Raw genomic sequence first — 27,729 nt, 5'->3', positions numbered from 1 at the left:
GCTGCACAGCAAAACCCACGGTCCTAAGAAACCCTTACAGGGCTAGAAGGGGTGGTTTTCAACAACGATCTTATATAAAACTCACAGGCTTGACCAAAGAATCACAAAACTGTAGGGGCTGGAAGGGACCTCAAGAGATCATGTAAATCCAACCCCCATGCCAAAACAGGCTCCCCTGTTCAACGGCTGAACATCCCCAGAGAAGGAGAATCCACAACCTCCCTGGACAATCTGTTCCTGTGCTCCATCACCCCCACAGGGAAGAAGTTCTTACGCATATTGGTGCCGAACTTCATATGCTTCAGTTTGCAGCCACTTCTCCTGGCACAGAGCTCATGTTCTATGCAATATAGGGAGGGACAAATCTAAACCTTGAATTAGGCACCAGTATTATTAGACATCAGTAAAACAGAGACTTGACCTCCCATCACTTTGATTTCCATTGTGCACCTTGTACAGCAAAGCTTGGTACAGGCTTTAAAGACCTCCTTTCAGCTGGAAACTCAGTACACCAACACAACAGTTATTTACTACCCAGGAAAAGAATCAGGGACCAAACTTCATTTTCATCTTACATTTCCAAATCAAATAAAAGGCAGCTTATTCCTGAGAAGAGTTTCAAGAGCATCACAAAGGACACACCACTTCTTCTTGGGCAGCTCTTTACAGCCAAATGTGCTGGCGTTCTATGCATGCGTATGCTTTGTGTGTGGGGGTATTTAATGCTTGAGAAAGGGAGGAAACCCATTTCCTTCCCACTAGCATTCTGCAGCCAAGAGACCACCTGCAAAGATGTTGGCTGCAGCCATTCAGCCTTTCATTCTGAATGCGCACTCAGACCCTCAGAAGAAAAATGTACTACCCAGCATCACTACTTCCAGACCTGGGAGCCACCCAATTCAGTGTTGTTCACTGGCTGCAAAGAGCTGGGGGCTGACAAATCAAGTACAAAAATCAAGACAGTCACAGTTGCACTGTAAGGAAGTTAGTGTCATGTTTCCTCTATAAAAAAAAAAAAGCTTAAAAGTAATTTTCAGAACTTGATTGGATTTTCTCCTGTAGTATTCCACCTGTTCATTTTCATAGGAATAATTTCAAACTCTCACATAATGAGACAGGAGCAGCTACTATGTTCTAAGTAGTAGAACATAAAACAAACTAAGGCTTTGTTTGATACCACTCTCCCTTGGAATTACATCAAGAAATTGATGCAGTGGCAAATAAAAACCAACCTGCAGATCACCCAATCTGAGCTGCAGTTCTACTCCATGCCAAAAAGCAGTTCAGGAAACTCACGTTTTGAGAATGAGTGTGTACTGGATCCTGTAGTTGTTCACATTGTCCACATACACTGACGCAATGGTTCCTGGTAGTCACAAAACGCCACTTCAGCCTCCAGCACACCTGGCCTTGAGGCCTATTTCTTCAGCAATGACTGCTCCCTGTGTGCTCTGAGAAACCATTTAGACTTGTTAGCTTCTTCACCACGTTAGCAGGGACACATCAACAAGTTCCAGAGAGAGCCAGTACACTGTTTGACTGTTAGAAGACTGGATTACTCAACAGGGGCAAAACCTGATGCAGAGGCAACAGTCACCAATGGTTCAAAGCTACACTGTTTTGCTCAGCAGCCTACATTGACCCAGCTGCATTTTGTACTTACACAGGTTCACTGCTCAGCTCACAGTTACTACCACGAAAAGATCAATCCAGGTGCTTCTCCAAACAGAGAATGTAAAGGTCCATTTTCTCAAGAGTTTGAGAAGTCTTCACAAGCAAGCTGCAAGCTTTTACTAATACTGATCTCCCGACTAAAAATGAGTTGTTAATCAAACAAATAAGCCATCTACACACTGAAAAAACTGAGAACTGCAGTAGGATCAGAAATATAAATTCATATGAAATTTCAGTAAAAAATATCCATAGAATAAATCTGCAAAACTTTAATATAAAAGATTCTGTATGACATTTCAGTGAAGACAGCCCACAGAGCAAGTGTTGCCCAGAACAGGCGCAGCATATACAGCATTCCAAGACTTGTACACACATTTCACACAAATCTCGAGGACAGCAGTTGTGAAAGGCTGCATTTCTAGCCTCTTTAAAAAGGAACCCACTGGATTTTTTTGAGTGACTTGACTTCATGAATTCATATTCAGACCCATCAAGGACTGGTTTTTAAAGTGGCACATCCAAAATTTACATTGGCTCTCAAAAATCTTCAGTCATGTTTTACATATAGCTCTAGCTTTCAAGCCTCACGTTTAACAGTTTTATCCTTAACCAAAATGTTCTGAACAGCGCTCAGAGCAGCTTCTCCATGGACATTTTATCTATACTGAGATTGCAGGAACTTCCATTAAAAAAAACACACATCAATCTTAACATAGGACAGATGACAGAACACTCATCTTGCACAAGATGTTCATACCGACTTTAAAGGCAACATAATGATCAAATACTACAGTAATATCTACTACGTACCGTATCTGTATGATTCAGCTGAAATGCATCTTAGTGGAGAGCAACTGACTCTAGAACATACACTGACACTGCACGCTTACTGTACAGAGTGGCTATACTTTGGCTTAACAGAAAGACCTTTACAGAGCATGCTACTTCTTAGTAGTCTGCCAGACACAATATTACAATTCAGCAATGGTCTATAATACCACGCTACAACATTTTCTCGCAAACGTTAAGTCAAGCTGAAGATTAGAGTTTAGAATAGCAACCATTTAAGCATAACTTGCTGAACTCTGGAATAAGATAGTGCTATACATGTCAAATACAGTCAAACCAAGTTAGCATACTTCCTACTTTATTCATAAAAAACATAGGACCAATGACATGCAGGTTATATTGTTTGAGAAGCCTTAGAAGCTTCCAATTAGTGACACCCAGATTCACAAGGAAGACCTACAAAGAGATGTACTGCTGTCACTTGCTGCTTGCTTACTTAATCTCTTCACATCGGAGTGATCTGGTAGTCTGGCTCATTATGATGGAAAATACAAACTTCATTTCAAATAATCCATACATAACAGAGATACGCAAAAACAAGAACTGTAAATAAAGACTCCAGACATTCGAACAACAGCTTCTGATCTTTTTGACATCATCTCAGAAACCATGCACCTGCTCGGACAAGGTGTCACTTCTGTGGGGTTTTTGTTCTTAAAAAGAAAAAAAAAATACCAAAGACAGCACAATGGAATACAACACTTGTGAGAACACCTCATTCATATCAACATTCAAAAAGCCCAAATACCTGATCCTGAGCATACACAGGACGTAACACTTAATACTTCTTTAATATATCATATTCTCAGCAGTGTAAGACAAAGCCACTGGGAGGAATAAGGATGTTCCGTATTTTTCAAAGTTTGGAGCATCTCTAAACAGACAGAGAGAAATTCAGATGACTGGCTCTACATTATTAAAGAAGTAGAAAGAAACTGAATGAAGTTTAATACTTACATATTCTTTCTGACACATTACAAATGTCACAATGCCCTACACAGTTTAAAAAGTTCTCTTCTGTACACAAAGGCATTGCTGTCATCAGCCTATGTTGGATGCGGTTCGTCCATATTCCTCAGCATGCAGAAGCTTTGGACCCATGATTGAAAGGATACATCAGTTCTTATCTTAGACAAGCCCAAGTAACACCAGTCCCCAGTCATCTAACAAAATACGCTCAAGTCTCATTTGCATTTTAGATAATGAAAAAAGCAAATATGTCCTAGAAATGACAAAACTGTGCTCTGTGCTCTTACACGCAAAGTTTTTCCCTCTACAGCAGCTACAAATATTTAAGTTTTGCAAATACGTGCTTAGTTTGACCTTTAAAAAAAAAATAATTAAATCTATCTGAACTGACATGGAGTCCTGCAGCCTGTGAGATTCTACAGCTTCTTAGTTACATGGAAGAATACACAGATAACACAAAACAACTGCTCACTTTATAGTGCAACTGTATTGCCTCCACATATGCGAAAGCATATTTACATATCTCCACTACTGGAGAATGAGATTCAAGTCCAACTCAGCACACTCCATAAAAAATTGTATTTAATATATGCAGAGTAATATTATCTGTTACAGTTGTATAAAGAAAATTTTAAACTTTCTACTATATGGTTCCAAGACACAATATGCAACAGTTAAGCTCAGCTTTCTTTGTAAAGTTGAGTAAATATGCTCTCTTATGAGCATTAAAAGTCAAATTTCAAGACAAATTGGCCCTAATAATATCAGTCTCAAAGGAAACTAGATTTTTGCACTTGCAACTTCTCTTCTAGTAAGAGAAATGATTTCATCTGATTACTCTTTATTCTAGATGAAATTCATGCACATTAGCAAGTTTTATGCAATATAAAAAAAAGTTAATCTTAAGATACATCTTATGCACATGAGATTATACATCAAATTAGGAACATTCACGATCTCACTGTAAATGTTCTTTACCTAAAAAGCCATTAACCAAGTCAACCAAAGGAGGAAAATACAGATACCATTAATTACTTAGTTTGCTAATCATATCTAATGTTGTCTACCCGGCAAGCCATTTTCACTTTATATAGTTTGATATACATTTACCTTGATGAAAGTAGCAAAACCAAAAGCTTCTCCTTGCTTTTCATCCCTGACCCCCCCTTTTCCTAATGTGCTGAATCTAGTAACAAAGTAGAAAAGTGACAAAGGTGAACCCTTAAGAGCCCCCTCAATTAATACCACCACCACAGCACTTTGAGCTCTGCCAAAGCCACTCTGAGGTGGAAACAGCAGAAATGCACTGCATGTGCCAAGCCTGTGTTGGGGAGGAAATACACAATTCTATGGCTGCAAAAAGAGCACTTCTTGCTACAGTCTCCAAAGAAGAGTCATGCTTTGGCAGAAGTTTTCCCTGACCAAACTAATTTCTTTTAAATCTCTTTTACAAATATATTTAAGCATCTAGCTGTCATTCTTCATGGGCCTGAAGCTTTTGATTATTCAAACTCCTTGGGTCAGAAAAAAACAACCCAACAAAAAACAACAGCTGACAAGCCTAAGCTGTGCAGCAAGCCTCTGAATTACCACAGTCTGAAAAAAAATCTGGGGCTACACAAACCAGGGCACAAAGCAAAGGACACTGCATGATATACTTTCAAAATAAATGCTAAAGAAAGATAGAAAGGTGCTTCAGTTGAAAGCAATAAAAATAAATCAATTTTATACAATGTCTTTAAACAGAAGACTAGTAAAAGAATCTCCTTCCACTGCTCTATTGCTGATCCAGTGCTTGTGTGGCTTTAGGAAAAAATTAACATTCAGACAGATAAGTCACAGGCCTTCCAAGCTACTTAAGAATTCAAAGTCCTTGCCTTGTTTAGGTTAGTGCTGAGACTCCATCACCCCCTTTTCCCTTACAAGTCTACAAAAACATAATAACGCTCACTTTGATTGTCATGGCTGAAGTTATACAATACACAGCATATACACCTATAAAAAAACCTCAGTGAATAATTACTAGTTTAAAAGAAAAAGAAAAGCCTGCTAAAAGAGCAGAGGTTTTCCGTAAACACAAGTGATAAATCAAGTGTAAGCTTCAGCTTCAGACCCAGGGTCTGATACTTCTTTGGTCCAAGTGTATAAAATACGCCCCAGAAACTACAGTCCATGATCAGCCACCTGATTTCGACGCTGTCTTACTGAGCTTTCAGTCTCTGAATCAGCCAAAGGCTGCTCGTTCAAGTCTTCCATTTCTTCTTCTTCACCTGATTCTTTTCCAAGTGCCAAGTCCTCTTCAGAGTCATCAACACTTGAATTTGGTGCATCTTCTCCTTCTGAGAGATCTTTTACCTCTGCAGCCTCTTCTGCATCATCTGCAGAAAGCTCTGTGGCCTCCTCTGGTTCTTCCAACACTGCATTCTCTGCATTCTCCATATTCTCCTTTGTAATTACCTCTAAACAAAAGAGTTTCAAATGAAGTTAGACTGATATTCAGAACACTGTATTTTAAAGGTACAATATTACACATGCGAAATACATCAGGTACATCACAATGTATTACAACTCGAAAATATTCACAAACTTCACTGAAAACTTTTGTATAGAACTGTTTTTTTCCCCTTATTTTCCAGTTCTTTCAAATAAACCTTCCGTAGTCTTTCTCTTCCATTATCATTTGTTTTACTTGCTTATCAGGCCGAAAGCTTTCAAACGGTTCCACAGGGTTACAAACTAAAGACAGGACAGGTTGCTTGGCTCCATGAGAGCCATCAGACATCATTACTAAACAGATCAGTGACAAAATGACAGCAGTCAGCTCTGTCAGGTAACACCAGCTGCTGGGTCAGTAAACCAACTGAATAGCAGACTGTAGCAGTACACTTAATATGCAGTAATTTTGCATATTAAAGAATCCTAAATCTGTCTAAAGTCTTACTGGCAAGTGTCACAGATGCATCCTCTTACACAGCAAACACAGATGTACATAACTACAAAATAAACTTTTAATTACAGTTCCATTTTGACACCATCTGATAGCGCAACTGTGCCACAAGGAGTTCTAGAACTTCACAGACATCTTGACAGCAGGCTCAGTTCTGTGTGCAAGCTTTTGCCTCCCACTCCCTGGGGAGCAGAATGCTGCTCTGAAGCCCCTCTCAGTGGGCATCAGCAAGATGCACCTCTTCTTTTTATTTGAAGGAGATGCAGCACCCCACACCACATATTATTTCCTTTAAGATTAGTGAGTAACATTCAAATTTCAGTGGGAAATTTAGTTTCATATGTGGTGAGGGAGGGGTTAAAAAAAAAGACAACACCTAATCACCAGAAGCCTAACTTTCCTACCTTCCCCCATGCACTAAGAAACAGCCTTGTGTACAAATCTTTACCCATATGAAGCTCATACAGGGAGTCTCAAAGACTCAATACTGCAACAAAGTCTGATCTGCGGCTAATGATAAATTGCAGTCTGAGTTCCTCGATTGTTAGTTTATTATTCTTGCAGTATCAAGTTTGATTTGATTCTCTTTCCTTCTTTACCCTTCTTTCCACAATACAGATAGAGAATTGTATAGATCCAGAATATTCCCAAGGCAACAGAGAGTATATAACAGGACACAGAAGTATCCTACCAAAGCAAATCACTTTTACATTTAAGCAACAGATCTAACAAAGATGTAGCTACACAAAATAAACAAAACCCGGTATATTTATTTAAGAACCTGACATTTTGAAAGCCTTTAGCCACTTGACAGCTGTGTAAGAAAGAAACAATGCTGTTTTTTGGTGGTGTTGGGTTTCTTTGTTGTTATTCCCTAGACTTTCCTCCAAGCAGATGTTCTTATTGATATTTCAGACATATGAATTCTTATCACTGAGTGATTAAAGTGCATACTTGGATTTACTGACTGAGACTTAAGGGCCTGACAACATATCGCCCTCCCTCCTACAAGTACACATTCTTACCAGATGTTTCGTTTCTGTAATTCGACTTCGATGGACAAAGGCAGTCTGAAATCAAAACCAGCATCTGGGTAAAGGGTGGAGAAAAAAAGCCTCAGTTAACAAACACACACTTCATTCCAGCAGCCCCTACACTGTTTTGTTTGTACCTGATGTAAAAATATAATCGGCAAGCTGGTGATAAGAAGAAATAGCGTGACTTGGGATACATCGTTACTCATCTTCCATCACCTTATTACTGCACTGGTTCTGGGTTCATTTATTTTCTCTACTTCAGAGACTTTCAATATACTTTCACTTCAGACTATCTTCACTGGCAGAAGCTCTTAAAAAGGGAACTTGACAGAAAAGATTAGTGTGCTATAATTTGAATAGCAAAGTATTCTTAACAGCATGTAATTTTAGATACTCAGATGAACAAAGATGAGTTCTTTTCCATAACTTGAAACGTGCTAAAACCTGCTGAACAGCAAGATGTTGCTGAGAGAACAAGTGATAAATGATGGGCCTTTCCACCATCACAGATACGATAATTCACTCACCAAGTCTGGATTTTTTTCTTTATGCTAAAAAAAGTCAATTGAATTTGACAGGATCTCAAGAACAACTTCAGAAGAAAAATGCAACATACATCCATCCCTTGCTCGGTCTACATTGAGAGCTTTAACACTTTATACAATAAATATTAACTGCTTTGTAGCTTTGGCTTTTAAAATTGAAAGTAACATTACTGTCTCATTCAACTTCAAGTTCCAACTGCAAGAACACCAATAGATCTTTCTGAAAGTGTCATGGGAAACAAAGAAATTCAGTGGTAAGAAAGCCCTTGACAAATACTATGTCTAAATATTTTTCTAGTCGTCTTCATAGCTTTAACGAAGAAATTCCTATTTTATTACTCATCCTTTTAGATAAAGTCTAGAAAGTTGTATTATCTGGCTCAAGGCAAGAGCCGTCTGGAGGAGCTTAATTAATAATCTGAGGGAAAAAGTGCAAGCTCTGTATCTGAACGAATATTGTTTCCCACTCCATAGTTCCTGCCTCCTATCTCCTTGAATTTATTCAGAAATGAAATGCTTAGCATCTTCAGAAGAGATTCTCAGAACCAGTTGAGGATATTCATTGTATTTCATACTCCAGAAATCTTCATGGCCAAGATTTTCTACACCTTGGCATGTTATGCAGATCTGACTCACTGTCTCCCCAACATACATAAAGTACTTTAATCTTCTACATTCGATTCTGTCTTATGGTTTTGGCTCTTTGCTAGAGCAGCCTACATACAATCAAAACATAAAGAAAGACCTTTCTCTCATTGCTATACTCTAAGAATAGTACAAATGAAATAGAAGAAACAAATGATACAGTGTTAGAACTATATTTACATCACAAAAAGTGTTAGAAGAGGTTGCAATATTGACTTTTTTTTTCCCCAACTTTTTTCCAGTCTGGGAGAGTTAGGTCATTGTTTGCTTGGTTTATTTTACAGTATGGGTTTTTTTTTTTTGTGGAGTGGGAGCCTTTCTTGTGTTTTTGTTTGGGTTTTAGGTAAGCGGGAAAACAATTAAAAGAACTCAACACAGCCATTTGCTTCTAGTTACCTTGATTTGTGTTCATTTGTTGATGAATTAAAATCTAGAAAGATGCAGCTGTTTTAATTGTACAATAAAACATACATCAGTACTGCATATATTACATATAATAAAGTGTCTTTGCCTAAAGACACAAACACTGTATTGAAATAACAGTTTATAAACGTTCGTTACACAACTTCTGTTTATTTCATCAGTATTTGGGCTGAAGGGCAACAATCCAAGTGCCCAAAACAACTGCATGGAATAGCAATTTAGCAGCTAGTTAAGAACAGTTAGGCTCATGGCTGGTTTAACAAGTTTGGCAGTTGCAGTATATGCACCAGACAACTAATTTGTACAAAATTCATGTTCTTATATCTCCTTTTCCAGCTCGCTTTCTCTTTTAATGTTTAGATTAGAGAGTCCCTGCGTTCAAGTATTCCAAAAGAAAGTCATTTCAACTACACAGGTAAAGCAACTTTGAGTTTCTTCCCCACTAACATAACCCCCAGGGTTCAGGATACAGCTCTGAACTTTAACATAGAGCTTTCGTTGAAAAACCTTTCCGATGCTTTGAAGATTCATATTAATGCATTAGTTCTGGCTAATAAGATGTTAGATTTTTCCAATTCCTGACAAAGACTTAAAGAAAAAGATCACAGAAGGAAGCCTGTTTACTGAAGAGTGATCTGTAACCACAACATTAGCGTCCTGAAAATAGAGTAAGTCAATTAAAACCCCCTAAATCCTCAAAGCCTTTCAGATTTTTGTCCTTTCATTTTGAGTAGCAGTACAGCACCATACTTGCATTGCTAACTCCCACTAATAGACTCCCATTTCAGCTAATAAAAAAATCCCTCCATAAAAGCCTGTTTTAAGGAGCTGGAGTCTCTACATCTTTCTGACCACACACATGCAACCCTGAAGTCTTTAACAAGAAAGAACAATGTAAGTACACTGGTTTGTTGTATGGACTAAGCGAACATAAACTGAAGAATAAGTTTAACAAATAGGCCAAATTACCTGAGTGAACAGCCCTAACCTCTACCAGAAGTAGGCAATAACACTAGCCAGTCAATCTGCAGTACTGAATACTTCAGGATTTCAATTGTATACAAATTAAAAAGCAATTTAGAACCAGGTACTGCATTATAACTTATTAGCAAAGTTTTTGGTACCGTTGCCCTTCTCCACACCCCCCTCCAGGTTACTAATATTTCTAGGTAACTAAGAAATTAATACACTTCCTTACCAAACCCAGGAACAGGCCAATCAGTAAGGTAGCCAAGATGAAGACTGCGTAAGACATCCAAACATGAAATCCAAGAGTGTCAGTGAGGTAGTTATGAATTTGCTGAAAATGAGAAGGTATTTATTAACTTCATACCAAGCAACACATGTGATTTTTATTCTGCTGAGACCATTACATAAATCAGCACCTAATTAAGACCCTACACAACAGTATTCATATATACACACACCAAAATCTTTTCACACAAGCCCTAGCCATCCTTTAAAAATAAAGTTCAGTGTGACAACTAAGTATACAATTAAATCTTCCTTTTGCTTGACTGAATTTTTCATGTTAATTGTGCTGCAGGTAAGCACATGGAATCTTGCTACATGTAGATGCAGGAGAAATACTCAGAGCATAGAATGTATTACAGCATTCTAGAGCTCTGTATTTTTCTGGAAGTACTTAAGTGAGATTAACAGGTCAGATGTACCCATGGCATAAACCTGTACACCTGACTGTCACAGAACACCAATGAAGGCATTTTAAACAAAGATGCTTTCGAAGTTCCCAACATTCCCAAACCAAAAAAGCAACAATTCAAAGCAGTTGTTATTTTATATCCACTGCACAAGCCCATCACCAAGCAAAAGACTCCATACAGAGCTTTGTCCTCATAATTACACCTGGGAAACAGAGTGGCAGACACCACTGTACAAAGATCAAAACACACTTAAACTTGGGAATTCATTCATTAAGTAAAACAGAGCAATTTCTTTCTTATTCAAACTCTTAAGAGCTGAAGAGTCACCTATACTATACAGATACTAAGGAAGTTGTTTCTTTTATTCCAGAGAAAAATCAGACTGCAACATCAAGATTTCTTCGAAAGTTTGAATAGGAGGGTTCAATTTCATATTCATCTGCTTGAACTAAGCATCATATCAAATAGAACAGTCCAATAGGAAGTCAATTATAACATCACATCTCTTTCAAGAGTACATCCATTAGAAAAGAAACCACAAACATTTACAGAAGCTTTAATATTCCCAAGTCCAAGATTCATCTCTCTCTCCTCTCCTTAATATCAGAAGCACATCCAACATTTACTGAAGCATATGCAAGGATAGCACAGCAAAAAGAGTAAGGAAATGGACGGTTGAAATATCCATCTGAGTATAAAGCAAATTAGAGAAAGTTCCTTCTCAGAGTATTTAATCTTTCAGGAAGGAAACTAGACAAGGACAACATTACACATAAGAGAAATAACAGATGGCTATAAAGTAGCAAGTATTACAATAGCAAGACTTTAGCTACAGATAGTCTTTCAATCTAAGCTACAGTTGATGATTGTGAGAAAGAGCATGTTTCCTGGCCAGAATCAGAAAGGACTGAAACTCTTCAGTATTTGTGTACTGCAGGGAAAAATATCATCCAAATGAAGCATCTCAAAATAAGTTTTATAAATTCAAAACACACTCCAGTGTATGTTAAGTGTTTCTCTCTCGATCATTTTCTACTGTCCAATCTTTCTCTAACATAATTTTGTTGGTAGTTTGAAATACAGATGCAGAATAAACACTTTCAGTATCGATGATAATCTTTATTATCAAACCACCACCTTTTGGTTCAGAGCCTGTTGGTACTGCAGAACTTCTAACACAAAAATACTACACATCAACTGTATTTTAAATATAAGGAAAATTTAAGTCTCATAAAAAGATACAAAAAACATTCAACTACATTTTGACTTCTAAACATAGTATTATTTTAAGCGTGAAGGTGTGGGTGGTACGGAATATATTACCATGTAGTTACTTACCCTGATACACCCAGAGAGATGAAATAGTCCTGCCATACCATGCATCCTAAAACACGATGAAAAGGGAAAAAAAAGGTTCTAGGATAAATAAGATTTAAGATATACAAAAAACTGCACAGAAACCAAGAAAAAATATTCTTCCTATAGACTTCTGATAACTTCTGAAGGAAGCTAACACAAATTATGTTTTCCCTACATTACATTCATTTAAGCTGGCTCAGTACAAAGCACTGGAACAATGATTTGAGAAAGCATTCAAATTTAATCACAGAAGTTCCCACAGTTCAGGTTTGAGCATCTTTCCCACACCTCACAGCAGTATGCAGCTCTGTAGCTCCTTACCCTATTACTAAATATTGTATAACCACTGGATTTTTCATTTGAGTTTAGACAATAGGTTCAGTCAAAATGAAATGCAGGGCACGCATACCTTTGTTTCATCTTTTACAACATGCAAGCAGTCTACACAATTTCAAAGGAAATCAAATACCCCAGAAATAATGGATACTATGTAAGTATTATGCTATCTCCTATTCCAAAGAAAGACACAAAATTTCTTTCAAACAAATAAATAAGAAAGTGTTGCAGCTAAATGCTTCTGCCACGAGCAGACAGAAATCAAATAATCATTTGTATAAATGTGCATTTGCTTTCAGTACTTAGGAGATAGAACTGGCACTTACGTAATGCTCAGTGGCTGTACTTTCTTCCCCCTTTTATACATTTTCAGAGACAGTGTATACAAACCTCAGCAGGCATGAACAAAATCAAATGCACAAAAGAAACCTTCTTCTGAAGGTGAGAAAATGCAAAAGGAGGCTGTTGATACAGACTGCTTCTGCAAAGCCTATTTGCCTAGGGTATAAAGGCTTTTTGTCTTTCAACAGTCAACATAGCACCCTTAATGAATACTAAGTTTTAACACTTGTTAATAAAAACAAATAATTACATTATAGAAGATGGAGACTTCCATCCTGCTACGGGCTCCACAGCTTCCCATTTTTTCTCCAAAATGTAACTTTGAAGATCTTCCAATGTCCGTGAGCCTCGGTATCTGCGAAATACTCCATCATTCGCACTAAAAATCATAAATACAAATTAACATAAACAGCGCTTTAGCTCTATGGTAAAAATACAATCTATTTCTAAGTTCCCCTTCCCCACCCCCTACCCCCTCTTCCCAAAAAAACAACAACAAAACAAAACCAAAATTGACATACAGCAATTTGACATGGCCAGAAAGCTGAACACCTACATAATTTCAGTGTTTCAAAACTTACCTGATAGCTAGTTGCAGTTTTCCCACCAGAATTAGTTTCTGCTGTTTATTAAAATTGCTTTCATATTCACTCCACAGTGAATACAAAACATATGAAGTAATAAACCCATTTTTACATACCTTTTTGTATTAGAAAAATCTATCTATACACTCACACAAATACATACGTACATGTAAGGCTAGTATCGTGTCTTAAAGGGTTCTCTATTTATAAGATGTAACCCTTTACTGAAGAGACACAGACACAGCTTTTGGGATTTGTTTCCAGCAGTATTGGTAACAATGGAACATAGTAAAGCCACGTATGTTAAAGAAGTCCTCTGATGAGAACTTCGTTATTGTAATTAAAGCTGTAAGCAACAACGGGAACTGACACTGAAAGACAATATTCCTTCATTGTCATCTATTTTCCAGCATTACAGTGTAAAACAAGTGGGCAGAAGGATACAACTGCAACATACTGGGACCAAGTCATCAGATTAAGAATTCAGTAGTAACAGAAGCAGTACTACACAATTAGTAAAAAGCTTCTGTACTATTTTAAATGAGGCCTGGACAGTCAATTATTAAAATGAGAAACTGCAGTGATTCACTTCCATAAGGTCAAGTATTTCTGCTTACAGATAACCAGGTTTCTAGATGTCAATAAATGCCAACTAGCATCAGCTCTTATAAGTTATTAAACAACATTTTCTGACTGAAAAGTCATTGCTTATTTAGGTAAAAAATCGTTTGCAGGAAAAACCTTCCACCATAAGTTAAAAATACATATTTTATGTCCAGTAAACGCACTGAGAGCATGAGAAATGTTTTTTAATAAAACCTCAAAATTCTCTAATTTAGTCAGTCATTACACCTTCCATACCACTGTACAAATGGGACAGAAAAGAGACTGTGCATAGAAACAGACAGTTTTTTCCTGTATGATACTTACTGGTAGATTGTAGGAAGTGTTGTGACAAAGAAACGACCACTCAATCCTACAAATGAAGAAGAAACACAGTTATGTGAAACTGAAAATTTCCCAGCATTCTGACTTACCTATAAATACCTACAGATCTGTATTTGCACACTAGAAAGCAGACAGCACAGCTTTTACCACTGCTTTGTATAAACAAGTTTACAGTTGAATCTTCAGAACTGCTACAAACTAACACATACAAAAAACTGTTGCCAAATCAAGTAAAAATATTTACCTCGAAGAAAAACATTTGCTAGATTTTCCTACACAGAATCCACTCATGAATATTTGCACACTGCTGAATGTTTTGACCAGGCAGACCAGTAACGCAGGCTTCCAATCAAAAGGAAAAAGAGCCACTAAAAATATGCACCTCTATTTCAGGATCCCAAGTGCTTATGTGTGTGTCCAGTCTGATCCAGATGACCACTAGAAAGTTGAACTGCTAATGACTGTAACAATGAGAACAGTGCCCTAATAACTCTGGCCCCAATTTCATTTCATTTCATCCTCTAGTTATTTTAAATGATTTAGAGCTGCACATTTAAGACTGCCTGTGCTTAAGTCATTAAATAAAGTAATCTCATTTGCTTGTTTGTTTCTTCCAAATAATCCTCATACACTGCACAACCGATTTGTTCTGGTATCCGTAGGAAGACGATTTATCTCACAAACACGACTGTAGCAAGACAGTATTTTTGATGTTTCTAGGTTCTTATCCATCCTTCCCATACGTTATTCCTACCTACATAAATAGAAGTGCTATGCTAACATACTGATAATAAAGCTTGGGATGTCTCATCATTCTATTCCGTAAAATATTAGATGTTTCTTCCATGAGAGTAATTTTTCATATCATCCAGAAGGGTGGCTCACATCAGCATTTTGGGTAAACATAAGAGATGGCAGAACAGGCAAAAAAAAAAAAGGGTTGAAGCAGGGATTCATAAGGGCAGGGATTCATAAGGCTGGCTAGAAGCAATACCTACACTGAGATCAGGTGTTGCACTAATTTACGAGTACCACACTTAACAGTCACAACATAACAAAACTTAGAGGTCAAATTCTCCAAATGATCAAGATAAATCTCCAAATCACCAAAAATCAGCTGTGAGGAGAAAAATGTTCAGAGTTTTTTGACTTTGTGCTCAGTAATGCTACAGAGTAACAGGTGCAAGTACACCCAGAATCACTGCAGTGTTTGGTACGCCAATGGAGATCTCCCAGTCCATAGACTCACCTCAAGAGTCAGCTGTGAGATAGAAAGCTCCCAAACATCTGATAAGCAGGTTGTCTGTAACACTCAACTAAGGACAGTTGTCAAGTGAAGATATCACTCTCTCCCTGCTTCCATGATGGACAAGTGTCAGGGCTACTTGACACTACCACTCCCTGACAATTAGGAAAGCCCGCAAGATGGAAGAAGTTGCCTCAAAAACTGCAATATTCAACACAACCAACTTAAAGACTGCAGAGCAAGAAATGGAATATATGATGCAATCTATTTTGGAAAAAATAGACTTCAGAGGTTATCAATCCCTAGGTATACAGTTTAACTCTTTTAGTAAGAGCTGAATGCCTCCATATAAAGTTCCAACATAAGGAAGACAGGACAAATCACTTATTTAACTTCCCCTTTTGTAAAGCTCTGGACTATTTTCCAAGGAACTGAGTCACTAGTTAGTTTTCTGCACCAGGAAGTTGGTAGCAGCAAGGTATTTCAGTGAGAATATCTGTCTATAGAAACAAAGGGAACCAGACTGAACTAAGTCAGGTATTATTAAAATTTCAGTACTAATTATTCCTCTACTGTAAACCCCCCTATAGAACAACAACAACAAAAAAAATCCCCTAATTTTTAAAAATCAAACCAAGCACAAACTTCTTTAACATTCCAAGAAGGCATCTTCATCTCAATTTTTCTGCATTCATCTTTTATTGCTGTGGGGGGCAGGATGGTGGGAAATCTTATAAAACAGTTTCAAGCTGTGGCAGCAAAAAGAAAGATAAAGTAAACAAAAAATGCAAGCATAACAGTAGAATTAATCAAGCAGAAAGCAGAGCAGCACAAGAAAAAACTAAGTGGAAAGCCATGAAGACCATAACAAGCTTAAGAGCAGAGAAAGTTAAGGGAATACTGAAAAACTCCAATATTCTAATGAGGGATAGTCAGGCAAATGAAATAGCCAGCTTAAATCCCTCTTATCTGTAACCTATCCCTGAGCAAGCATCAGTGGTCTTACAAAGAACAATTAAGTATATAAGCCAAAGTCTGTTGGCAAGATGTACTGAAGCATCCTAAAACTACACTTGGAAGGTTTTTTTGCATATTTAATACACTGCCTTAAATTAGCAATATCAGATGCGAGTCGCTTCAGTGAGCTACAAATGACACTGCAAATTGCTTTGGCACATGCCTAATACAAACTTTAACTGGCTAATAGTTTTAACCGGAAGTTAGACATGTATTTACAAATCTAAATCCAGCATATGCCATTATATTGTCAGCAGAAAAGTAAGAACAGGAAAAAAAAAAAAACCTAACAGCTTTGGTACTCGTCACCCCCCAAAAATACACAGAGTATGCAGAAGCTATCTGAAAATACCACTGCTTTCAATGAACAAGTATTCCAAGAAGATTAGGTATTGGAGATCCAAGAAATCTTGTTTTAGAAAGTGGTGGTAAACACTGAGACTGAGAATTTAAAGGCACTGCAGATACAGAGAACTCTGAAATCCAGGAGCATCTCCATTACTTGCTCTTAAAATAATGAATGTTTCAATAGAAGTGACAAGGAAAGTACTTAAGTACTTTGAGATCGGTGTGTCAAGTGACTGAAACATGTTGTAAATCCATCAAGCATTGCTTCATTGTGTAGCAAATGTAATTAAGCACCATGAATGGTTACTTTGCCCTACAGAGTTCTGAAGTGTTACTTAAAGCAAACCCACATACAGGTAGTGTTTTTTCCCTTATTTTATGTATCTCCAACTACTTTCTTCCGGCAAGTGAAAAACAGGAGATAGGGCACTTAAAGCACAAGAACTGAAAGAAAGACCGAAGCACAAGGCTATAGTAAAAAAACCTCAGTTACTTCAGAGAAATACCAAAGGAACCTGCATACCTCCAAAACTACATCAACACAAAAAGGTCAAATCTGTAATAAGTCTTTGTTTTTCAATTTAAGAATCTACAGCCTTCCTACTCTGTGCCGAACAGGACATAGCAGGTATATTATGCACACACTGGCATGAATGCATCATTTTGGCCAGTTCTTTAACTCACAGAAATCAAACACCTTCAGAGGACAAGACTCTGAGCACTATTTAAAATTCAAATATTTGAGGAACTTTTAATTAGAAGTCACACCTAAAACCTTCAGTACTCCACATCACTCAAAAGTCAGATAAATTCAGACCCAAAGCAAACTTCAAATACACAGGCCCTCCAGTTCAAAACATAATCATTCCAGTTCTTTACTGGGAAGAATAATGTCTTCAAATCACAAATATTTTATTGTCAAAGCCTCATTTTGGGACTGCATTTCTAAGCTGATCACAGTGAAACTCCATAACCAAGACTGAAATCCCAAACTTGAGTAACACCTAAGCAAAGAACCTCTAATTGGGAGATAATTTGAAGATGAGATTTGGGATTATAATGGATCCTCACTCACAGTCTTAACTCCAGAGTAAGCACTGCTTTGTTAATGTGAAGAAGCAGAAATAGGCTATAAATTTTATTTATGTAAAAACTGTTCATATCCAAACTCACCTTTATTGACCCATTATTAATTTTATACACACTACAGGCAAGCCCAACAGCAAGAGGTCAGTGTGTCAGTACACAGTTTACACAAACACATTCAAAACTTTGAAAGGAATCACTATGGCAGGAACAAGATTGTATTTATGCTTCAGTGAACTGGTAGGAAATTGCCATTATAAACATTTGCATGCATGCATCAAAACAGGAAAAAACACTGCACTTTAAAATCACTAATACAATTGAACAAAACAAACAAACAGCATCATAATGCTAATCATTACAAGCTTATTCAAGCCAGCTCGCACTGTGGTAGTGGTACTGTGCTCTGGAACACAGAAACTGGAAGCTACAGAATTGGATTCCTCTGAAGAGAGTTTGGAGAGGAATGAGATGGGCAACAGCTTCCAATGAAGAAGATTAAAATAGGGAGTAAGCCTCTTTTAGTACAATATGAAGCCTGACCACTGCCCCAGTTTTAATTTCTTCAAATCAACCATATAAACACTTAGCCTCACATACATGAGCTATGGGGAGATGCAAAATGGGGATAATGTTATTTTGGTTTAGAAGCCTCTATTCCTTACTCATCTGCTAACCCAGGTACTCTATTAAAATAAAATGTGCATTCAGATACTGATACTTAATCCTCTTATTAAAAAAAAAGTCTAGATACCATACCTGGCTCTTGAGTAACATCCACCTTTCCCACGGTGATATCCAACTTCTCACTTTCTTTGGCAAAGCTCTCCCATATCAATTCAATCTGTTGACAAGCTGGACACCAAGGAGCATAGCTGGAGAGGGAAGGGAAAAAGGTTACAATATTAGAATACTTTCATATGTATACATTCAAATTGATTTACCATACAAAGAAAATACAAACAGATCAATCACAGGAAAAAAATATAGATTTTCATAATGAAGTCTATTGAATAAGGTAATCAAGTAGTTTTGCATCAAACAATGCACTTCTTAATATCACTAGAGCAAACAATTTTTCTCATACTCAGGGAAATTTATATCAGACATTACTTATTCTATTTGCATAGAAAAATAAATCTATTTTCATGGCAGCACTCTGAATTATTAAAACCAGGCTGCCCTCTGAAATGGTATCATTCAATTTAGCATTCCGTATTGATTTCCCACACCTCTGTACCTCTAGAAATTGCATTTGCCTCAGCCTGCTACTCCATACATCAGAGCATGCCCTTTTTGATAGTGCTCTTTAGAGATTTAAAGAAAGTTCACATTAAATGCCTACCGTTCGCACTGTTTTGCCTTTCCTCAGGATTAATTTAAAGTAAGATAAGAACACGTTTGAGCAGTTGAGTTTTCTACACTATTACAGCATTAAAACCATTAAAATCAAGTTTGACACTGACTGATACTATCAATACAGAGATAGAACAGCTGATTTTAAAGTCTAAGTCAGAAAACATTTACATTTTGATAGAAACCCATTTGCCATCTTCATGTACTTTGCCTTAACAAGACTGATAAATCACATGTCAAGCTTCTGCAGTTTGCAATGTTTAGTTATATAGGCATATTAAGCATATATATATGTGCTATGCCTAGTTTTTCTGTGAGCCACAGCTAACTTTAATTGACTAGGGGCCAGAATGTATATGTTTCTAATATTTTAAAAGGTAAGGAAGCAAAATCAGTTCACCTAGAGATACTATTTGTTACAGTACTCAATACATATTGTTGCAAGTTAACAACACGACACAGGGTTCTCACGTCAGGAAGATTTCGTTATCGCTGTGATGACCATAATGTTGTGTATCTCTACTTATTCTTCTAAGAAAGCATTTTTATATTCTAACATACAAGTTCAGTACATTTCCACCAACAATGCATTGGCTAGAACGCAAGCAAATTCCCTAACAGAGAGCTTATCTTATGACTAGGTACAAAACACCCCTTTTCATTCAGATCTTTGTCTCCTTTCCAGAGCCTCATTATCATCAGCAAGTCAACATTCCACGAGGCTGAGCTGACCTCTCCATCTCCTACAACACAACCACATTTCTCATTCACTCTATAAAGAGGAAATTTCTTCATGGGCTGAGTTCAATACCTGTAATAGCCCACATACCCAAATGTACTCTCTACCAGGGACTGCCTCACCCCTTTGGTCTGACTGCCAGAGCTGCTGTCCAGCTCAAATAGATGCACCTCTTCTTGCCTCGTGGTCTTCTAACCACACAGAATCACAGAATGACCTGGGTTGGAAGGGACCTCAAGGATCATGTAGTTCCAACCCCCCTGCCTGGCAGGGCCACCAAACTTCCACATTTACTAGATCAGGTTGCCCAGGGCCCCGTCCAACCTGGCCTTGAACACCTCCAAGGACGGGGCATCCACAACCTCCCTGGGCAGCCTGTTCCAGGGCCTGACCACTCTCCTAGTAAAGAACTTCCCCCTAACATCCAACCTAAATCTTCCCTCTTTTAACTTAAAACCACTTCCCCATGTTCTTCCAGGACACCAGGAACACTTACTCTCTGAAGCCAAAAATGTTTCACATGAATAAAAAACCCTGAAATGATTTCTCATGGCTGAGACAGAATCAAGCTTCCTCAGCAATTATTAGTATTAAATCTAGTATTGTAGTGTTTGTGAAACAGCATTTTTTAGGAGTACATCTAAAAAAGTACACATATCTAATTGTGCCAAGAAACAGCTTGTCACTATTGTTGAAAGGGATGCTGGAAGAAATCTCAACACATGGAGCTGCTGCCCTGTGGAGAGCTTTTACCAATAGTTTGACAGATACCATACTTTAAAAACAGGCTACATTTTATTACAATAGTTTGAGTGACAGGTAAGAAACCACATGTCAGATAATGCTACCGATGTTGCTCTTAAATTAAAGACAGAAGTTGGAATGTTTTCTGAATACAGATTCTCTGGATGAATCAAATTCATGCCAAGAGATTTTCAAGATATATTGATCTTCAGCCTGCTTAAGGTATACTCCAAATACATACTTTTGTATATATATACACACACACAGTCTCTCTATATGTATGTATGTATATGTATAGCAGTAGGAAAGCAGATCCATGCATGTGCTAAGTAGTCATTATTATGGTCTATCCATTCATATGACCCAAGAACATGTCATTTACAAAAGCAGATTCAACCTGAATTTCTCCAGTTATACTCCACAAACAAACAAGGACCATTAGCACTTCTGTACAACCAATGTTTGGGCTGTTGCTCCTCTAGCTCTCCCTTCTGCACTAGTGGGTACGTTTAACTCTTAATATGTTGTTTGCACTGTGTCCTGTGGCCATGGTGGTGTTCCAAGAAAACAGCACTCAGGTCTTCTCAGCTTAAATCAAAGTCTACTGGAATTAAAGCCAAGACCTGGACTCTTGGTTGACAAAGGAAGTTGCCTGTAGTTTGCTGCATATTACAAAGCAATTTAAAATAAATCTGACTGAAAACACTCCACATCTATCAATTACAAATTGCCAAGTTTGTTATCATAAGCAAATGCATATCCATGATACCTCACCTGTGGCCTTACTAGGCCTCTTATGCAGCATAGAGCTTTACAGTTTAAACATCCTCACCCATCACCTCACTGCTGTAAATAAGGCAAATGCCTATCTAATGCTCTGGGCCATTGCAACAGCAATAGATGTAAGTTGATTAAAATCACTGTTTCAAAGAAGCCAGGTGTCTTCCCAACCCAATCCCTTACAGCACTAGAATTTTTCTACAGAGAGCATAAGAAAATCTGGAAGCAAAATATTAAGCTCTTGAAGTCAAGAAAAGCAAAGCCTATTTCCATCTGATCTACAGCTGCATTAGCTCACGCAGCAATTCACGCATTACACAGGCAGATATGAACAAGTCTTGGCTTTCAAATATCAGCAACTGCACTGATGGCTGCAACAACAACAACAACAAACTTGAGGTAAAAACTGTTTGAATAAGCACGCCATTCAGTCGTATCGCTAGAGGTAATTAGTAAACACAGAACAATCTGACCTAGATTTTCTGACACACAATGTGACAGACCACACCAATAGTCTTTTCCACTCTTAAGTGCTTGGCTAGGGAATTGACCAACTCACCCACCTTCAGACGTAAGAAAACGATTCGCTACCTGCCTGTTTAGTATCATTATTAGTGACTATGGACACTGAACAGATGCAACCCTGAATGCTGTTCTTTGCTTCGCTGTGATGCTTTCAGGAAGTTGCAAGAATCTACAAAGAAAGATAAAACAGCTTACAGCAATGGGCAGAGAGAAAAACAGCAAAGATGGAGATCTCCTGTTCAGTCAAGCCTATCTCCTCTCAAAACACAACTTATCTGTTCCTTCCATGAAAGGCATCGCTTAAAACAAACTAAGCAATCAGCCTGATTTCAGATCAGAAGTACTATAAGAACTAGAGGCGCAATTGTCGAGACAGCTCCTCATAGAACAGTACTAATGACAACACAAAAGATATTGTTTTTATTTTGTCAAGTAGTTTTCTCACTTGCCTAACAAAAATTCTGAGCACTAAAACAAACCAATATTTAGAAAAAGTAGAGACTGTGTAACATTGAAACACAAGAATTTAATAAGTGCTCAGACATCCACATCAGTCATAAAACCATGCAGCTGACTGACAATTCAGACATCCAATAAGAAAATACTATAAAGCAATAAAACAGTTGAAAGTGGAAGTCCAAGCTTCTCTCAGACCTTAAACAGGTGAGTAAAGCAGACAGCTAATTAGTCCAATGGCAAGACTTCATTTAAACTAACTTAAGTGTAAGCACCCTGGAAGCATGTAAAACAGTAGCTCTTAGACCTTTTCCATTGAAGTACTTGCCCAAAAAAGGCTGAAAATTTACATCTGTTTTTAAGATAAGGAGTACTATGAAGTGAAACTGCAGTACTTAAGGATTGCTTTCTCCTTTGAACTGGGTTTCTACAGCCTTCACACTTGAAAATCCTATCATGAAATGCTGCAGCCTAAGACATCTTTCTTACTAGGGTCTAACATTAAAAGAAAAGAAAAACAAAGAAGGAAGTGAGGAAGGAAGGTACTCAACTATGCTGTAAGTCAATCAATCAATATTTCCTCAAGAAACTAAAGGGAGTACACTACCTGCAAGTGAGTAAGAGGAAAGAACTCCTGTAGATATTGCAGACTGCCAATATAGGGGAAAGCAGCAGAACTACTGTTCTTCTCAATGACATGCATTTTTTTTCCCTTCAAATTAAACACAGAAACGTGCCAAAGGTTTAATGAGTATAGAAACAACACATTTAGGCCAGCTATTCCTCCTTCACATCTTGAATTCCTCACCTTTATATTCTGTGCACTCTCCTCATTTCCATTATTTTCATCTAACTGTGTTAATATGTGGTATTCCACTTTTATTATTGACAACTCTAATTGAAATCATAGCAATGCTCCTCTTCTCATCTGCAGGAAGGGCTACTAAGTGCTATGCAGTGCAGTGAATTTCCTGTCCTCAGAGTCCCAAAACAAATGCTTCACAATAGTTAAGTTAGTCTGTGCAAACTGCTAAAGCCCCAGCAAACATGCTTGCAGCATTCATTACAACATTTGAGAGGAACCCAATATCTCACATTCTTTCTATAACCCAATTTCTGAGGACCAACAGCATTTCTTAGGGTATGGCTGTGCTATGTTTGAACTTGAATAAGAGCTCACAAAAGCTTAAGAGATTATTTCAGAGCCACAAGCAGCGTATCTGGACTATTTCATGCAGCCCAAGCCAAGGGCTAAGCTGAAGCCAGACACTACTGCTGACTGACCAGAATGGCAATGCACTAAGATGTTGTTCTGGGAACTTTGTTTCAGAGCTAGAGCTCAACCTTACAAGCTCCTGTTGTAATCAAGGGAGCTCCCCTCCTAATCAAGGGGAAAAGCAACTGCTGGCCATTAAGCCAATGAAATTGGGTTCTCTAGGATAACATTTGAAGTGCCACCCACCGCTCATTCTACAGACTAACGAAGCATACTTTAACCTTTCAAGAACAAGATGGGAGCAAGGCCATATATATTGTAATTATTTAGCTTTCTAGCTTCAAGAATAAGTGAAATGTAAGAGTGCCATCTGCAAACCAAAAGAATACACAAATGTTCCATTCAGAAGGTTTTATTTTATTTTTCAAAGGGACAGAGCATTCATTTTGAAAACAGAATGTCAAACAATCCCCGAAAAAAATGATGCAAAATCTTCAAGTATTTCAGCAAACTAAGTTCCATCATTCAGTATGGTTTTGTCCTTCTGACAATAGTAAAGCATCTGCTACCAAGGATATTTCAGATTCACATTTTATCAGTTTCTATTCAGCCACTGTCTGGCAAAGGGTGAGCCAATGTTCAGTTATTAAACAAGAATTCACTCGTCGTTTGGTTGCTTCCTCTCAACTCAGTCAGGTGGTCTGCAGAAGAAGCTTCATCACCAAACAGAAGCTCTAGTATTTGGCGTGGGCTGTTTTGGTTTTTCTTTCTAATTATTAATTATCTAATTATTGTGTTCAATAAATGTTTGGATGTAGTGTTGATGGATATGATTTAACTGGGAAGTATTGGTGATGGTTGGACTGGATGATCTTCTAGGTCTTTTCCAACCTTGGTAATTCTGCGATTCTGTGATTCTATTAGGACAAAGAGAAGTCTAGAAAGACAAAATACAGGACTACACTCTTACAAGTGACAGAAAGTTCCCCAATCTTACTGAGCTCTGAATCTAAGTTAATTGTTCAATAATTTATTGAATTCTAAAGTTCTTACAGTCTTTTTGCCATGCAAATGGCAACATATTCATCTAGACTTACGGCATACTCACTTAGAAGCGTAGTTTCCATAGGAGTCCATTGTTATAACTTCACCTACTAAGCAGTGGGACAATACTTTATCTACAAACTATAAGGAAATAAGTAACAGGCCTACGCTGTATGCTACACAATAAGCTAGATTTGAAAACATGATTATTGCTTATTTGTTACTACTATGGTTATCTTTACTTTTTTCCCCCTCTGAAAGCCTAAGAATTAAAACTGAAAACTGTAACCCCCATTTTCAGGCTCATGTAGCACCAGTACTTCACTGAAGGTTCCACTGAAGGGAATCAAAGTGTTTTACGTCCTGCGTGGGAACTGAAGGAGAGATATTCCCAGTGGCAAAAACCTGGAGTGCTGTAGGATCAACAGGAGTTAATTTGTAGTCAGAGGCATAAAGACTACTAACATTTATCTACTTCAGGAAGAAGAGGAAGTTAAACTGAGATCAATCAAGTGTAGAATGAGCTAAGTTTACAAATGCAAAATGCACGAGGCTGAAACACACTCAAGGACAGAGACCAGGAATTAGTATTCTATATATCCCCAGCAGACACAATATTAAAGACAAAAAGCTCCTCATGGTTGTGAGACATTATCATGCAGCTGCAAACTAGAAATAACGAAGCTTTTTGCAACGGTTTATTCCAGCATCAGACTTTCAGCACTTCAACAAAGGTCTGCATGCTGTGATAGTAACAGCAAGCAAGAAGTGCTGTGATGTCTATTACAGACACAAAGTTATCCAGAACATTATCATCAAAATGCAGCAGTGCTGCAGTTTTGTCAGCTACAAATAACTGATTATTTTTAAGTAGTCAGTCAAGTACGTACACTTCAGCTAGGAGGGATGAAGGAAGAAAAATCCTATTACTCCTACGAATCCTGCATACAAGTTATTTCTGGCTTAAGACACTCCATTTGTGCACCCAGGAACAAATAACAAAGATAGTGGCAACACATGGTCGTTAGCCTACGCTACATCCACAGATGAAAAAAACCCAACTTTTCTTTCCTGACAGCTTTTGCATTAAAGAAGTCTTATGAAGAAAGAGCAGGTTCTCTGATCGAATGAAGTTTGATGAACAGCGCTGCAGCCTTGCCAACCCCACACAGTACAGAAGTGAATCAGTGAAGCACAGGACTCCTGTCTACACCACCAGATCCAAGCCACATAAAAATCAGCAGAAGGCAAATCTGCTGATATGAGAACACCTGTAAGAATCATAAGAAACTAATTCTGAATCTCAAACTACTGTTCAGACACAACCAAGAATCTCAAACTTCATTCAGAAACAGCAGCATTAAGTTGGCAACCTCGTGAGATGCAAGGATTCCTTCTCAGAAGTAGGAAGTATTAGAAGCATGTCGCAGAAAGCAGCACGGAGGACCAAGTTTCTTTCCCACATGAAGCACAGTACACAAAAGACACAACCAACCTAAAGGTAATTTAGCCAATGGAGCAGCATTTCAAGCGGAGTAAAGACATACAAAGCAATTTGAACGGCTCATCATCCCAACCGCTTCTGATTTCAGTCAGTTCCTGTTTTCTTCCTTCCCCAGGGGCACGCACCAGTAGTTACTTTCTCAGAAATACAAGAAAGCTTGAGTCACCTTAAGTAGTCTATTTCCTCCCTAAGATTCACTGAGCTATATATGAACAGGCAAGTTCATAGAACTTCCACCTAGGGCCAGAACATTAGACCAGAGAGATAAATAAATACTGGATCAAAAAATAAAAATAAGACGACTCAAAATTAAACCAGCAAACCCCTGTCCCCTGCTGTCACAGTGAGTATCCCTGGGCCTCTGATCAGCCATTTCAGGATCACCTCCATCCATTCATTGATAACATGAGGTCTCCAGTGAGATCCAGAGAACCAAAGCCCATGGGGAAGTGACATTCCCACCCTCTAAACTTAAACAGTTTAAACTATTCCTCCCTTTTTTTTCCCTTCTAAATACAAAAAGGCGTGCTTCCCTCCAAGCACAAAACATCACATGCTCTTCAGCAACTTTTACACCACTAGCAAAGTCAGGACATCACTGAAGTTATCCAGTAGCACTTAAAGCTCCGGCCACATCCAGCAAACCTCTCCAGCTGTCAACAGAATAAAGCATCAGCAGCGTTGAAAAATTAATGAAGCATAATGCACAACCCTTAAAGAGCAAGAACACCAGAGCCACAACACACCGCATTATTTACATAACACCACTCCTGCTAAGCACTGCCTGCCCAATTCAGCCTTCCAAGCTCACACAAATCTCAGCGAAAGCCCGCCCCAAACAAGCAGCACAACGTGTACTGCCTAATATTGCAAACCTAGAGGAAAAACACCCTCACCAGCACCCAGCACCTGGGCACAACGCGTAAATCAGTTCGAGGCCACCAAGTGGACTTAGCAGAGGGCACAGCAGGTGAGGGGCAAGGGGGACCCCCGGGCCCAGCCTTAGGCCGCGGTTGCCTGCAGAAGGGCAGAGGCCTCCCCGGGCAGCACAGCACAGGGCCGAGGTGAGGCTGGATCCTGCGGCCGTCCCTCAAGGATCGAACCTCCTCACCCCACCCCACCCCACCCCCAGACGGGAGAGCGGCCGTTACTCACAACTCCACCATCCACTGGCCCTGCAGCACCAGGCTCCAGTTGGAGCCGCTCAGCACCTGCACGCGGCTCCGCGGCTCGCCGGGGCTGCCCACGGGCGACGAGGAGAAAAACGAAGCGGCGAGAGGACCGAAAGCGACCACCAAAAGCAGAACCACACCGCCACTAGCCGCCATGTTGCCCCCGCCCGGACC

At 38.5% G+C, this 27,729-nt stretch overlaps 1 protein-coding gene across 1 annotated transcript; it reads right to left on the bottom strand.

Annotated features, from left to right (window-relative positions):
* Positions 1-1,928: 1,928 nt before the first annotated feature.
* On the bottom strand, positions 1,929-27,729 carry TMX4 (thioredoxin related transmembrane protein 4). The gene is made up of 8 exons (XM_015857093.3): positions 27,539-27,729; positions 18,779-18,894; positions 14,305-14,350; positions 13,041-13,169; positions 12,092-12,137; positions 10,288-10,389; positions 7,465-7,528; positions 1,929-5,951 (listed from the first exon to the last, which is right to left on the bottom strand). The coding sequence occupies exons 1-8, from the start codon at positions 27,709-27,711 to the stop codon at positions 5,656-5,658; spliced, it is 972 nt and encodes a 323-aa protein (XP_015712579.2). The 5' UTR covers positions 27,712-27,729; the 3' UTR covers positions 1,929-5,655.

The sequence above is a fragment of the Coturnix japonica genome, chromosome 3 (assembly GCF_054131305.1).
Source record: "Coturnix japonica strain WE chromosome 3, WE-NBRP24, whole genome shotgun sequence".
Taxonomy (NCBI): domain Eukaryota; kingdom Metazoa; phylum Chordata; class Aves; order Galliformes; family Phasianidae; genus Coturnix; species Coturnix japonica.
The sequence above is the reverse complement of the archived record's forward strand: the minus strand, read 5'-3'. Positions and strand labels throughout refer to the sequence as shown.

What these genes read in the sequence shown, in the direction of transcription:
- TMX4 (XM_015857093.3), bottom strand. Translation starts at nt 27,711, where the DNA reads ATGGCGGCTAGTGGCGGTGTGGTTCTGCTTTTGGTGGTCGCTTTCGGT. An exon ending in ACACTTCCTACAATCTACCA is followed by an intron (nt 13,170 to 14,304) that starts GTAAGTATCATA and finishes TATGATTTTTAG; the next exon opens with TGCGAATGATGGAGTATTTC. An exon ending in TTGGCCTGTTCCTGGGTTTG is followed by an intron (nt 7,529 to 10,287) that starts GTAAGGAAGTGT and finishes CCCTTTACCCAG; the next exon opens with ATGCTGGTTTTGATTTCAGA.